General features: G+C 39.6%; 1 protein-coding gene across 2 annotated transcripts in view; it reads right to left on the minus strand.

The window, feature by feature from the left end:
• The window catches only part of LOC110945581 (synuclein-like), a 40,532-nt gene that overhangs the window by 23,607 nt on the left and 1,259 nt on the right, over positions 1-15,666 (minus strand). The window contains exons 2-4 of one of the 2 annotated variants that reach the window (XM_051959680.1): positions 2,992-3,033; positions 2,162-2,289; positions 1,496-1,522 (exon numbers count right to left, since the gene is read on the minus strand). In XM_051959680.1, coding sequence (XP_051815640.1) covers positions 1,496-1,522; positions 2,162-2,289; positions 2,992-3,033 — 197 coding nt within the window. The remainder of the gene's footprint in view (positions 1-1,495; positions 1,523-2,161; positions 2,290-2,991; positions 3,034-15,666) is intronic. The other variant, XM_051959681.1, reaches the window with a different exon arrangement.

A 15,666-nucleotide genomic window follows, 5' to 3' on the forward strand; every position in this document is an offset into this window, starting at 1 on the left:
TGTAAAGTGTGAACACTCTCTTAATCAAAGAGATCTCAACGGATTTAACAATTAACAATCTGTTGCACCATCTGTTTTGGGAGAAATTCAGCTTTATATCTGTAGAATCATTCCAGAAATCTTTGTGGTTGTCAGCTGGGGGAAAAAACGCTGTATGAAGCCAAAGATGAGGCGAAGCTGAAAAAAGCAGCCATGTTAGTGTGAATTGGAGGTGATTTTTTTATTAGTAGTACTAAATCCTTCAACAAGAGACATTTAACACTAATCTTTTTTTAATCGTTTTTTTTTGTTCATAAACCTTTCATATTCTCATCCAAACATCAAGAAAATACAGCTGGCAAAGAGTTTCAGTGAACAGCATCATGGTGAAATTGATCTAAACCTAATAAAGAAACATAATTGACGAGGCTATGTTTTTAGAATAAAGAGAATAAAGAAAGGTGTCATCAGCATACTGACGAACATTACAGGTGTTGTGCATTCTTCTCCTTTATAGTTTGTTAGTTTTGTTAATCTCTGAGTGGAAACTTTCATTACATATTAATGTTAACAGCTTTTATGATCATGCTTTAAGACTTGTCAGGCAACATAAGAGTTTTTTTTTGTGTAATGTTACATGCGTAAGATGATGTGCCCTGTGATCACTTCAAGAAAACTACTACTGCTGTTTCTGCTCTTTCCGATGCTTCCGCCAATGGTAATAGTTTTACTACCAGTTGCTGAGTGCACTGTGGGTGCTTTTTGCATTACTTTATAGATGTTTTGTCTCTTTGGAGATGTTCTGATCCAGTCATCTAGCCATCATTGCAGTTGGTTAAAGTCCCTCAGATTCTTACGCTGCCCATTTTTCCTGCTTCCAACACTTGCCTGATCTATCCCACTGACTAACAGGAGCCATGATGACAATATAATGTTATTCACTTCACCTTTCAGTGTTTTTACTATTGTGGGGCTGAGTGAGTCTGTTCGCCTGTCTTACTGAATTTGAAAATAAGGAGCATCTTTGGAGGATTAAAAATAGGAAGACTGATGCTGCAGTCAGAGTTTGATGCTCCGCCAACAGATCGTGCAGATCTGGGAATGATTCCAGACTCCAGCCAAATTTTATCTGAGAAAAGAACATTTTTTTTCCATGTCAGGAACAAAATCGAAGCATTTTATACTGAATATGATGGTGAAAAACTGATTCGTGCTTCAATTACGAGTCCCTGCTGCACCTCACTTTTACTGAACAATTTAAAAAGACTCTCAGCAAATTACAGTTATTTCTGAAACATCCAAAATTTTGACTAAATGAAATTAACAGTGATCAATATTTATGATATTTTCTCTGTAATCTGGTGTGTAGTGAGGTGGATTGAGTCCAGATGTGAGTACTGCTGGATTTTTATATCACAAATGTTAGATTTATGGAGCTGTGAGTCCTAAATGCTTTTATATTGACAGGCAACGAGCATCATGCTTTCCAACCCCCCATCCTCAACCAGTCAGGCACCTCCTCAGGCACTGGTCCCGCCTCCTCCTGTTCACAGCCAATCACCACAGATTTGAGACAAAAAATAAAAATTATAAACATAAGGCAGATGAAAATAACAATTAATCAAGGAAATAATGTATTTTTGTAAGACTGTTTATTCTGATTATTGAACATCTTCTTGATATTTACTTGTGAAATAGTTTGGTCATTGCAGTTCAACAACATATAAAATTTAAAAAAATATTTTTAAATTTTGTAGGGTGGAATGTGGGGATTACTTTGGCCATTTAAACAACTTTTCCTTAAAGTAAATCTAGTAAAATTAGTATCAATAAATACAGTTCAATAGTTTTCTTCTCTTATAGTTTTCAGACTTGATTAAATTACTGTTAACTGCAACTTCTTTGCCAATAATAATGTTATAGTAATATACTTTATAACCCATCTACTCTAAAACTATATTCTGAAAAATGGTCCAACTGATACTATCTTTATTGAAATTTAAATAATAATAATAATTATAATATATAAAAGTCACTGTTGGCAGGCATAAACTTGAAACTGAGACTGATTAAATAAAAAACAATGATAATAATATTTTTTTAAAGATGTCCGATTGAGGCAATTCTAATTAAAATAAAAGTCCACATTGAGTTTGAGGTCATGTCACATAACATCACTCACCATGCTGATGAATCCACTTGCCACCGCCGCGTTCTCCACCCCCTCCACCGCTGCCTGGGCGACCTCGTTGGCCCCGGTTACCGCGGTGTCGGCAACGATGTTGGCCTGTTCGTTCGACTTCTGGGCAACTGTACAACCACAAACAGTAAACATATTTTAAAATTACATTTAAAATTCAATTACTGGCAGATGGCGACAATAATAGATTAATAAATAATGGAGATACTTCGGATTCATTCTGGATTATTTTGTCTTTATAATTACTTTCATTGCATAATTTAATAGTTTATTTTCAATACTAATAATCCATGATAACATTTTCCTTATATATTGGCCTCATAAAGTACTTACTGTGGCTGGTAAATTTTCAGGTGAAGTATACAAAGTGTGAAAAACATTTACCAAGAAAAACATTTTAAATTGTGTCTGTCATTTATCCTAATGAACTTGTTAAGGAACAGCCAATTAGACGAGGAGCCCAATTACCTGAAAAATGCGATTTTTCTTTCACAAAATTTGTTTTTTGGGAATTTTATGGGAGATTATTGGACTCTGTATTGTCCTGTTGTAAACTGAGCATGCAGTTACTCCAGTTTCATTTTAGTTTTACTGTTTAAAGAACTTTTCAGGGTGGATTTTCAGGCTGGCGTTAGTAATTAATTATACTGCTAACAATATTAAGTGCACATTAATCATGTGCATGTTTAGCCACATTTAGTTTTAATCATTTAATCAGTGTGGAAATACAATTATAGTAGGAGCCATTTGCTTTATTGTTGATGCACTGCTTGTTTTTTTTTTACTAATTACTGCTGTATTAGTTTGTTTACCTGTATTAACACCAGTCACCACTCCCTCCATTGTCTTGTTTCCTGGAAAAGATGGGAAAAAAACATGACAATACCACTGTCAAAATGTTAATCAGACATATGAGCATCTATTTCAAATTCTGAAACATGGTAGGAGCCTTTATTGACTTCTGTCTAAATTTGACAGTTTCCTAACAGTGAAAGAAAAAAAATGAAACATAAGTAGAATGCACTGGATAGTCAAATTATTATATTAATCACTTCTGCTTTGTCAGTGTTCATTCCACTTGGCTTTAAATTCAGAACTCCTCATGAATGGTTAAAGAGAAACTAGATATAACGTGAATGAAAACAGGATTTTTTGGCTCTTTATCAGACATTTATGTGCTCGTAGTAGCTGCTGTTTGTTTACCAGCTGATCCTTGAGATTTTATGCATAAAAGCAGCTCACATCGGAAGATCTCAGTCATGTGAGGGAAATAAAACGAGATTCAGATCGGGTTTACCTGCAGCTCCGACAAATAAACAGCTGTTAGCAGGAGTTCAGAGTGAGTATTTCTCTGGATCTGACCTGGTTTCTTCTGCAGAGACAAGCCGAGCCCTGAATTATTAATGCATGTCACCCAGTTTACACTGAAGCAGCCAGCAGTTGCCTGTATGAAGCCCACCCTGTGCTTTTATTGTGCTTGTTTTATTCTCTTTCTTAACATTTATAGACAGTAGACTGTCCGGTACAGGTCAAATCAGGTAACAGTCCTGCAGACATCCAAGGAACTGCAGCTGGTTTCAACACTCAGCCTTCCTCTTGTTGTTCTTTGTCCAATCCAGATTCTGGGATATAATTCAGCCAGTGGGTGTCCTACTGGTCGGACATGCGATGGATCAGACTGAACGGACTCTTTGTCTGACTGAACACAGCCTGTGATTCACTGCAGCACATAAATACACTGTGTGGAGCTTCAGCAGCTTTTTCCCACCAGGCCTTGATCTGCTGCACATTAAAGCAGTTACAGGAAACAGTTAGAACCGCATATGATGCATATTAAATGAGATTTGATTGTCTTTTCTTCCCATCACCGACAAACAAATATTAGATTTTAAATCCTGGACCTCTAAGGAAACAACACAACTGTGATTAAGAGGAGAGTGAACTCAGAAATGTCTTGTGTGCAGTAAGACACAGTTTTCATTTTTTAAAAATTAAAATGTTGAATTTCTATGCTTATTTTAAAATGATAAAAATCTGGATAGTGCACACAAGTGTTAAAATGGGAACTCCACTTACTAAAGATGTTGAAGTATTTACATTTTTAAAACCTCAACTTTGCACCTCAACTACGCAAAGATGTTTCACCATACTGAATGTATTTTTCAACAACTTGCTCCTCAGTTCACTGTTTTTTGAGCAATGTTGCATTTTATTATATTTGTACTTTTATTTCCTTGTCTTTCTTTCTGTCTCTTCTCTGCTATGTCAATATGTTCTGAAGTTCACTTGAAATCTTGGAATTTTTGTCTCGAGACTGTAGTTCACAGTTGAGCTCTAAAACATATCCCATTTTATTATCTTATTTTTCTTTTAAGTGGGACCATAATTTACTAAATGAACATCATGCTGTTTTGCATGAAACTTAAAACTGGTGATTGGGACCATAAACTCATTAGGAAAATGTTTACCAAGGTAATCAATCATGTGTCAAGTAGGAGTATTTTTTCATAGACATCTATACAATCAGGTTTTTTTCTATAACTAGAGGAGTCGCCCTCTGTTGGCTGTTAAAAAGAATGCAGCCAATTTTTCGCTGGTTTTACTTTTCAGATCTGAAGGCAACGTCCATTTATAGTTTATAGTCTCCTGGCTGATTTAGAAAAGATTGCATGGTGAAAGGAAATGTGACAAAGAACAATAAAAATGGATATAAGACAACCCGGTCTCACAAGGATTCGTGAAACTGTCACGTAAATTAATCTATGGTTACGTGCGCACCAACACGATTTCTCATATTTTACGTGTTGCTCACAATGAAATTCAAACCAATGTATTTCAAGCGGAGGACTTTTCATGCCACTCAGAACGTATTTCAAACGAATATTTTTAATGTAAAAGCGTTGCGAATCCAACGCTATATTTTGCATTACATCGTCCCATATATATAATGTGATGCCTTTATTTTTGCTGCAGGATTTGGGTATTTGAGATTAAAAAACGTTAGTGCTTGTTTGTTTGCAAACGGGTTTAATTTTGTTTTCATATCTGAATCTTAATCACACCTGAATAGAACGTTTAATTAATCAAATATTCCTCGTGTGTCATGTTTCTCCTCGGTCAGATTTAAGCGAGTTACGTAGGGCATTTTGAATGGGTATATTATATTTTTAATGTAAAAGCATTGCGAATCCAACGCTATATTTTGCATTCGCAGGGGCCGGCAATTAGATGTGGCTTCGGGCCAAAATTTGTGTAAACATTATTCGGCCGTTTGACCGACGGGCCGGTGCGCTGGTATTTATTAAATAATTTTGATGAGTAGGTATCCGATGCCTATATAGCTCAGCACGTTAAGCAGGTGACTCATGTACAAAAGCTAGTCTCGGACGCGGGTTCGATTTGGGTCTGTTTTATTATAATATTTGGGAAGTTTTTCATACACAAATGCAGATATCTAAACGGACTGCTGTAAAACTTTTTAACATGATTGAAGATATCAAACTCATGGACAACCCCTAACCCATTGGACATTCATGCGGACAGACTCCTGTTTCAATTTAAAAAAAACAAAACAAAACAAAACAAAACGTGTACCACTTTGGCACCTTTCTTCTTCGGTGGTGTCTGTGTAAAACAATGTCCAACATGCAAACAGCACACCGAGCTCCATGAAGCACAAAATGCAGGTGTAAATCAATGGGGTGCTGAACATAGTAATATTCATAGCGGAAATAATAGATAATTAAAGCTGCAAGCAGCGATGGACGGGTCCTCGCATCCACGCTGGTCGGCGAATCCATGCACGTCCACCAGGTGGCACTGTGACTGAGAGTGTGTGCCGGCCTCTGAATCACATCTGGACCAGACTTTAATCACAAGTAAAATTTCAGCCAGATTGGAGCATGTTCAGACTAGTTATACAGCATTTCCTGCCCATCCACCACCAGGTGGCGCTGTAACTCAGAGTGTATTTCAAACAGTGGATGTGATGAGGGTTGGACTCTGATCACTCATGAAAAGTTTCAGGCTGATTTGACCATGTAGAGGCCAGTTGTACAGCATTTACTGTCCATCCAACAGGTGGCACTGCGACTGAGAGTGTCTGTTGGCCTTGTAGATGTGATCAGGATTGAATTGTGATCACACATGGAAAGTTTGAGGCAGATTGGAGCATGCAGAGGAGAGTTATACAGCAGTTGATGTTTCTTGGCGAAGCATCAAAACTCTAATGGTCGCCATGGCCACGCCATTTGGCTTCCGGTTAAACTTTTGATAACTTTTCATCACCAAGTCCTGCTGTGTCGACTGACAAAATTTCAGGTCTCCTGGAATTATCCCCAAGGAGGTATTAACTCTCAAAAATGAGAAAAATCATCAAAAATCTCACAATTAATCCAAGATGGCCGACTTCCTGTTGGGTTTAGGACATGGCTCCAAGAGGCTTTTTTGTGCATACTGATGTGCTCTATAAGCCTCCCAAATTTCATGGATGTAGGTGAAACGTGCTGGGGGGGCTGTTTGTTAAAAATACTGTTGGGGGCGCTATAGCATGTGCAGTGCCGAGATGCATACGGTGTTGTTCCTTGGGTCGATGGTGATGTGTGTGGTAATTTTAGTGAGCATTGGAGTATTTCTAACCTGTCAAACAGCACTTTGTTTTGCATGGCGATATTTGGTTGCTACGGCAACAGCATTGCATGAAATGTCACACCCTTGACAGTGTGGGATTGTCAAGAGGTGAAGACTCGACTGACCAATTTCCAGCATGATATCACCACGTTTGGGGCCATTGTACCTGAAAATATAAGGCCTTAAACTTACTATTACCAACAGGTGGCGCTATGACTTTTTCAGAATTTATGAGTGTGGATGTGTTCAGACTGGACCTGGTATCCAGCATGTGAAGTCTGAGGCAGATAGGATGTTGTTCAGCTGAGATATGAATCGTTAAATTTTCATGGCGAAACATCGAAATTGGTTTGGCCGCCACAGACACGCCCTTTGATGACAAGTCACCATTTTCACTGGGATGCATCATCAATGTGTTCAGGCTGTTGTCACTGCATTTGAAGTGAATATGATCAACCGGGTAACAATAGGGCATGAAAGTGTAAAAGATGTCTATTTCCTGAAACCACAAGGTGGCGCTATGACTGTCAATGAATATCCCTATGTGGATGACATCAGGACAGGACTGTCATCATACATGTAAAGTTTCAGGCAGATTGGAGCATGTTGAGAAGAATTAGACACCACTTCCTGTTTCATGGCGAAGGATGAGTAGTTTGAGGCTCCGCCATGGCCACACCTTTTGGCTTCTGGTTGAGTTTTTGATAACTTTTCATCAGAAAGGTCTGGTGCGTGTACTGGCCAAATTTCAGTTCTCTCAGACTTATCCACTAGGAGCTATTAATTTTGACAAATGTACAGCAAATTGAAGATGGCCGACTTCCTGTTGGGTTTAGGGCGTGACTGTGATTGACTTTTTGGTGTGTCCTGATGTGGTGCATATGCCCACCAAATATTGTAGCTGTAAATGAAACTTTGTGGAAGTTGGCCTAATGACCACTTTTCAATTTTGCAGGTGGCGCTATAGAGCCATTTTGCCACACACATGCGCAACTCCCATAAAATATCAAATTTTTCACCAGTCCTGATGTGCACGCCAAATTTCACGCGTTTTGGTTTATGATAAGGCCCCCAAAAAGGCAATTCATTTCCCGAGGAGCGATTAAGTTTGAAAAATTTACAGCAAATTGAAGATGGCCGACTTCCTGTTGGGTTTAGGGCGTGGCTGTAATTGACTTTTTGGTGTGTCCTGATGTTCTGCATATGCCCACCAAATATTGTAGCTGTACATGAAACATTGTGGCAGTTGGCCTAATGACTACTTTTTGAAGTTTGCAGGTGGCGCTATAGAGCCATTTTGCCACGCACATGCGCAACTCCCATAAAATATCAAATTTTTCGCCAGTCCTGATGTGCATGCCAAATTTCACGCGTTTTGGAGTATGATAAGGCCGCCAAAAAGCCAATTTACTTTACGGGAGAAAAAAAAAAAAATTAAAGCTGCAAGCAGCGATGGACGGGTCCTCGCATCCACGCTGGTCGGCGAATCCATGCACGTTCACCAGGTGGCACTGTGACTGAGAGTGTGTGTCGGCCTCTGAATCACATCTGGACCAGAGTTTAATCACACGTAAAATTTCAGCCAGATTGGAGCATGTTCAGACTAGTTATATAGCATTTCCTGCCCATCCACCACCAGGTGGCGCTGCAACTCAGAGTGTATTTCAAACAGTGGATGTGATGAGGGTTGGACTCTGATCACTCATGAAAAGTTTCAGGCTGATTTGACCATGGAGAGTCCAGTTATACAGCATTTACTGTCCATCCAACAGGTGGCGCTGCAACTGAGAGTGTCTGTTGGCCTGTAGATGTGATCAGGATTGGATTGTGATCACACATGGAAAGTTTGAGGCAGATTGGAGCATGCAGAGGAGAGTTATACAGCAGTTGATGTTTCTAGGCGAAGCATCAAAACTCTAATGGTCGCCATGGCCACGCCATTTGGCTTCCGGTTAAACTTTTGATAACTTTTCATCACCAAGTCCTGCTGTGTCGACTGACAAAATTTCAGGTCTCCTGGAATTATCCCCTAGGAGGTATTAACTCTCAAAAAAGAGAAAAATCATCAAAAATCTCACAATTAATCCAAGATGGCCGACTTCCTGTTGGGTTTAGGACATGGCTCCAAGAGGCTTTTTTGTGCGTCCTGATGTGCTCTATAAGTCTCCCAAATTTCATGGATGTAGGTGAAACGTGCTGGGGGGGCTGTTTGTTAAAAATACTGTAGGGGGCGCTATAGCATGTGCAGTGCCGAGATGCATACGGTGTCATTGCTTGGGTCGATGGTGATGTGTTTGGTAATTTTAGTGAGCATTGGAGTATTTCTAACCTGTCAAACAGCACTTTGTTTTGCATGGCGATATTTGGTTGCTACGGCAACAGCGTTGCATGAAATGTCACACCCTTGACAGTGTGGGATAGTCAAGAGGTGAAGACTCGACTGATGAATTTCCAGCATGATATCACCAAGTTTGGGGCCATTGTACCTGAAAATATAAGGCCTTAAACTTACTATTACCAACAGGTGGCGCTATGACTTTTTCAGAATTTATGAGTGTGGATGTGTTCAGACTGGACCTGGTGTCCATCATGTGAAGTTTGTGCCAGATAGGATCTTGTTCAGCTGAGATATGAATCGTTAAATTGTCATGGCGAATCATCGAAATTGGTTTGGCCGCCACAGACACGCCCTTTGATGACAAGTCACCATTTTCACTGGGATGCATCATCAATGTGTTCAGCCTGTTGTCACCGCATTTGAAGTGAATATGATCAACCGGGTAACAATAGGGCATGAAAGTGTAAAAGATGTCTATTTCCTGAAACCACAAGGTGGCGCTATGACTGTCAATGAATATACCTATGTGGATGACATCAGGACAGGACTGTCATAATACATGTAAAGTTTCAGGCAGATTGGAGCATGTTGAGAAGAATTAGACACCACTTCCTGTTTCATGGCGAAGGATGAGTAGTTTGACGCTCCGCCATGGCCACACCTTTTGGCTTCTGGTTGAGTTTTTGATAACTTTTCATCAGAAAGGTCTGGTGCATGTACTGGCCAAATTTCAGTTCTCTCAGACTTATCCACTAGGAGCTATTAATTTTGACAAATGTACAGCAAATTCAAGATGACCGACTTCCTGTTGGGTTTAGGGCGTGGCTGTGATTGACTTTTTGGTGTGTCCCGATGTGGTGCATATGCCCACCAAATATTGTAGCTGTAAAAAAAACATTGTGGAAGTTGGCCTAATGACCACTTTTTCAATTTTGCAGGTGGCGCTATAGAGCCATTTTTCCACACATATGCGCAACTCCCATAAAATATCAAATTTTTCGCCAGTCCTGATGTGCACGCCAAATTTCACGCGTTTTGGTTCATGATAAGGCCCCCAAAAAGGCAATTCATTTGCCGGGAGAAATTAATTTTGACAAATTTACAGCAAATTCAAGATGGCCGACTTCCTGTTGGGTTTAGGGCGTGGCTGTGATTGACTTTTTGGTGTGTCCAGATGTTCTACATATGCCCACCAAATACTGTAGCTGTAAATGAAACATTGTGGAAGTTGGCCTAATGACCACTTTTCAATTTTGCAGGTGGCGCTATAGAGCCATTTTGCCACACACATGCTCAACTCCCATAAAATATCAAATTTTTCGCCAGTCCTGATGTGCACGCCAAATTTCACGCGTTTTGGAATATGATAAGGCCGCCAAAAAGGCAATTCATTTCTCGAGGAGCGATTAAGTTTGAAAAATTTACAGCAAATTGAAGATGGCCGACTTCCTGTTGGGTTTAGGGCGTGGCTGTAATTGACTTTTTGGTGTGTCCTGATGTTCTGCATATGCCCACCAAATATTGTAGCTGTACATTAAACATTGTGGCAGTTGGCCTAATGACTACTTTTTCAACTTTGCAGGTGGCGCTATAGAGCCATTTTGCCACGCACATGCGCAACTCCCATAAAATATCAAATTTTTCGCCAGTCCTGATGTGCACGCCAAATTTCACGCGTGTTGGAGTATGATAAGGCCGCCAAAAAGCCAATTTACTTTACGGGAGAAAAAAAAATAATAATAATAATTAAAGCTGCAAGCAGCGATGGACGGGTCCTCGCATCCACGCTGGTCGGTGAATCCACGCACGTGGTGTGATTAAGATTCAGATATGAAAACAAAATCAAACCCGTTTGCAAACAAACAAACACTAACGTTTTTTAATCTCAAATACCCAAATCCTGCAGCAAAAATAAAGGCATCACATTATATATATGGGACGATGTAATGCAAAATATAGCGTTGGATTCGCAACACTTTTACATTAAAAATATTCGTTTGAAATACGTTCTGAGTGGCATGAAAAGTCCTCCGCTTGGATTCGCAACGCTTTTACATTAAAAATATTCGTTTGAAATACGTTTTGAGTGGCATGAAAAGTCCTCCGCTTGAAATACATGGGTTTGAATTTCGTTGTGAGCAACACGTAAAACATGAGAAATCGTGTTGGTGCGCACGTAACCACAGATTAATTTAAGTGACAGTTTCACAAATCCTTGTGAGACCGGGTTATATAAGATAAAAAGAAAAGAAAAAATGAAGGAAACTAAATTTTCACTGACTGGTACCTGAGCAACCAATGAACGGATACTCTCTAGTGGATTCATTCCTCGATTCTTTTGCCAGTTCTCAGTTGAAACCCAGCTATCATGATCTATATTCTTTGGCCTCACCCTCACTGTGTTAAGGTGGGGGAAAAACAACTTTTGACACACTGTTTGAGAAATATAATGGGGCATTACAGCAACATATACATTAAAAAAGTCCAAAATAATAATGGGTGTCATCCAAGAAGGTTGTCTCAGGTATAGATATAAACTTAATGCTAATTCATACTAATGTAGTGCATCGAATTTTGCCAGCAGATGTTGCCATTGTTGACTGTATTTAACATATAAGCTACTCTCAGAAAGCTGCCTTTGTTGTATAATCTCTAGATTGCTGTTTGAACTTACTTTACAACTTTAAGCTTGCGATTATATTGAAATGGTTTAATATGACCTCATTACATCTGTTCTTCCAGAGTCCCACAATGCCCCCTTCCGACGTCGGAGGGCACGATGATTTTGGAATTAATTCAATTATTAACCTCTGAATTTATTTTCCATTAAGAATGTAAAAGGTGAAACTTGTGCTTTTCATTATGATATGCATGACATGGAACCATATCTTCACTGTGACGTATATTTTTAGTATCTAGAGCACATTCACATATAGTTTGAACGAATTAAATAACTCATGTATTTGTTAGCCTGTATAATCATGATCACTTTTGGTTGACGGGATAATGGTGAGGAATAAACAGATCGCGTTTGCGCTTTTAATACCATGCGTTTTAGTTTGTTTTGATAAACATCATCTTCCCTTTCTCCTGAAGACAAAGGGAGAGTAATCAGATTACTGAAAATAGTAACACATTTCCGCCCAGGCCCTCCTGCCCTTAACCTTGCCAGCAAGTTGATTTCTCGCGATATTTGTGAGTTCACAAATCTCTCAAGAAACCATCTTGCTCCGCTCCCGCATTCACTGTTCGTACAGAGCCAAGTTGGCACGGGCCAATCACGCAGCAGTATTCGTGTGTGGGGCAGGATATCCGGGTGTGAAGATGACACCAAGCGCCAGTAGATCAAAACAAACATGGCAACGGAGGACAACGATCGTGTAGATGCTGTTATTAAGTCAGTTTTAGCTGAATCTCCTATCGCTTCTTTGAAGGAAGAACAACGAGAAGCGCTTTGCGCATTTCTGGATGGTAAAGATGTATTACTCCGCTAATGCCGCTAAACTAGAACGAGAGCCATTATTTTAATCAAGTGACCTTTTCATCAACCCTGGACACCGGCTGTGCTGATCGCTCGCAGTATCCTACGCTTCAGAGGTCTGCTGGTCCAGACCCACTTGTGCCAAACCAAGCTCTGGGCAGGACTTGAGCCGTTGCCATAGCGACAACACAGCACCTGGGAAACAAAGATGTCCCGTTACGTTGTGAAGGCGTCATCAAGCTGCAACTACGTCCCAGCCTATGGAGACTCTGACTAACAGCTCTGCTAATAAGTAAGGGACCACTGAGTTTCTCTGCTCCTGATCTGGGTTGATGTCACTAACCACTTGATTATTTAAATGCAGCCACTTCGTTCCTGTTTTACGTATTGATCGTAGTCTAAATTACCGTTTCACTGAGTCAGGTCGTCCGCTATCTGGCTTTCTTTCACCACAATCCTCTTCTTTTGATATGCTGATTTGAATCTGATCCACAGACACATACACACACCCACACACACAATCTCACATGCACAGGTACACACGCGCATTCATGCACATACACACACACGTTATATTTTTCACTGTACATAGCTCACCTGCATTGTTTTGGTAGAATACTTAATAAATGTTTTCATTTAGACCAATCCATGGTCTTGTGCGTTTTCTGTGTGTGAGAACTGAAGTCAGTTTCAATCGAGAACTTTAGACTTTCAGATAGCAGACTGATTAACTGTATTTCAACAGGAATCTCCTTGAGATTCTGCCGAAATTAATAATTACTGGATAACCGGGGTGGTGCCCCTTTATTTAACAAGTGCAATACAATCACTTAGGTGGTTACTGTACAACCCGGTCTCACAAGGATTCGTGAAACCGTCACGTAAATTAATCTGTGGTTTCGTGCGCACCAACACGATTTTCTACCAACACGATTTTCTCATGTTTTTCGTGGTGCACACAACGACATTCAAACCAATGTATTTCAAGCGGAGGATATTTCGTGCCACTCAGAATGTATTTAAAACTACTGTAACTGCAGGTTTGATTTTATTTCCATATCTGAATCTTAATCACACCTGAATAGAATGTTTAATTAATCAAATATTCCTCATGTGTCATATTTCTCCTCTGTCAGATTTAAGCGAGTTAGGGCATTTTGAATGGGTATATTATATTTTTAATGTAAAAGCATTGCGAATCCAACGCTATATTTTGCATTACATCGACCCATATTTATAATGTAATGCAGGGGTCGGCAATTAGATGTGGCTTCGGGCCAAAATTTGTGTAAACATCATTCGGTTGTTTGACAGAAGGGCCGGTCCACATGTGGGCCGGTGGAAGGGTGGGCCGGTGCGCTGGTATTTATTAAATAATTTTGTTTACTGTGTACCCGATGCCCATATAGCTCAGCGGGTTAAGCAGGTGACTCATGCACAGGAGCTGGTCTCCGACGCAGGGCCCGGTAGAGGTCTGCACGGGCCTAATTTCTGGGCCTGAGCCCGGCCCGGCTCCGACAGGTTTGGGCCCGATCCCGTTCAGACAGGTTTTCAGAATTATCAGGCCCGACTTTTTTTCCCCAATGCGATGTTGAACAGTGCAGCAACAGCTGATATGCATATTGTATGCAATAAATAAACACTTATATCCAAACGTAAACTACAAAAAACAACAAAGCGTGTTTGTTAACTTTCTGGAATTTTGATGTGAACTTTTGGCCAATTTCTCTCCTTTAGGCATTCCATCTCTCATCATATCTTCCTTTTGTCATTCATCATTTCTTCTTTAATTCCTCCAGGAGATAATCTTCAAATTGTTTGATCGATTGTGATGATTTGGCCCTTTTCCTCCCCTGTCTCATTTCTCATTCCTTCGTTTTTTCAAATTTAAATAATTTAAGGTTTTTTGCTTATTGTCCTCCATCTATCACTTCCTCCATCCATCCATTCCTCCCTTGATTGATTTATTTCCTATTTTGGTGTTGAATTTCAGTAGTCCTCTGCCCATTCCTTGTTCATTTTCCACTAAATACACTCAAACTTCTGGAAATTTTATGTGAAATTTCACTTCTTTTGGCCAGTTTTTCTCCTTTCTTCCTTCTCTCGTTTCCTCTTCTTTCAATTTTTCCATCCATCCTGTTTGCCCTTGTTCCCTCTTCAAACGGACTTCCACATCTTCAAATGTCAGGATGAGTTGCACTTTTACTCTGCCATCTCTCTTCCATCATGTTTCTTTTTTCTGATTTAAGTGTTTTAAGATTCAGCTTCTTGTCCTCCATCTTTACTTTCATCTTTCCACCCTTCTCTTTATTTATTCCTGTTTTGGTGTTGAATTTCACTCCTCCTCCACCCATTTCTTGTTCATTTTCCACCAAAAAAAACCCCTTTAATTTCTGGACATTTTACTTCTTTTCACCAGTTTCATGACTTTAATCGCTTCTATTCTTCCCTCAGTCATCTCTCCATCTTTTCATTCATCTTTTATTCTTTCATTTCCACTCCAAACAGACTTCTACATCTTTAAATTTAATGCACAGTGTCAGGATGAATTGCATTTTTCCATACTCCTTCTGCCTTATATCGTCTTTTTTCTGATTTAGATATTTTAAGATTTAGCTTTTGTCTTCCATCTGTCTCTTCTTCCATCCCTCCATCCTTCTCTTTATTTATTCCTGTTTTGGTGTTGAATTTCACTTGTCCACCACCCATTTTTTGTTAATTTTTCTCCACAAAAAACGTAAGATTTCTGAAAGTTTAATGTGAAATTTTACCTCTTTTGATCAGTTTTTCTTCTGTATTCACTCCTTCTCTCCTTCATCTCCATATTTTCTTCCTTCGTGCCTCCTGCAAATTCATTTCATGATGAATTGCATTTTTCCTCCCCCGTCAATCATTCTTCTTTTAAACATTTTTAAGACTCAGCTTCTTGTCTTCCATTCCTCCTTTATTTATTCCTGTTTTGGTGCTAGATTTTATTGGTCTCCCACTTGTCCCTCGATCATTTCCCACCAAAAATCACAAAATTCACACCCACACCCA

The sequence above is a fragment of the Acanthochromis polyacanthus genome, chromosome 15 (genome assembly GCF_021347895.1).
Source record: "Acanthochromis polyacanthus isolate Apoly-LR-REF ecotype Palm Island chromosome 15, KAUST_Apoly_ChrSc, whole genome shotgun sequence".
NCBI classification, from domain to species: domain Eukaryota; kingdom Metazoa; phylum Chordata; class Actinopteri; family Pomacentridae; genus Acanthochromis; species Acanthochromis polyacanthus.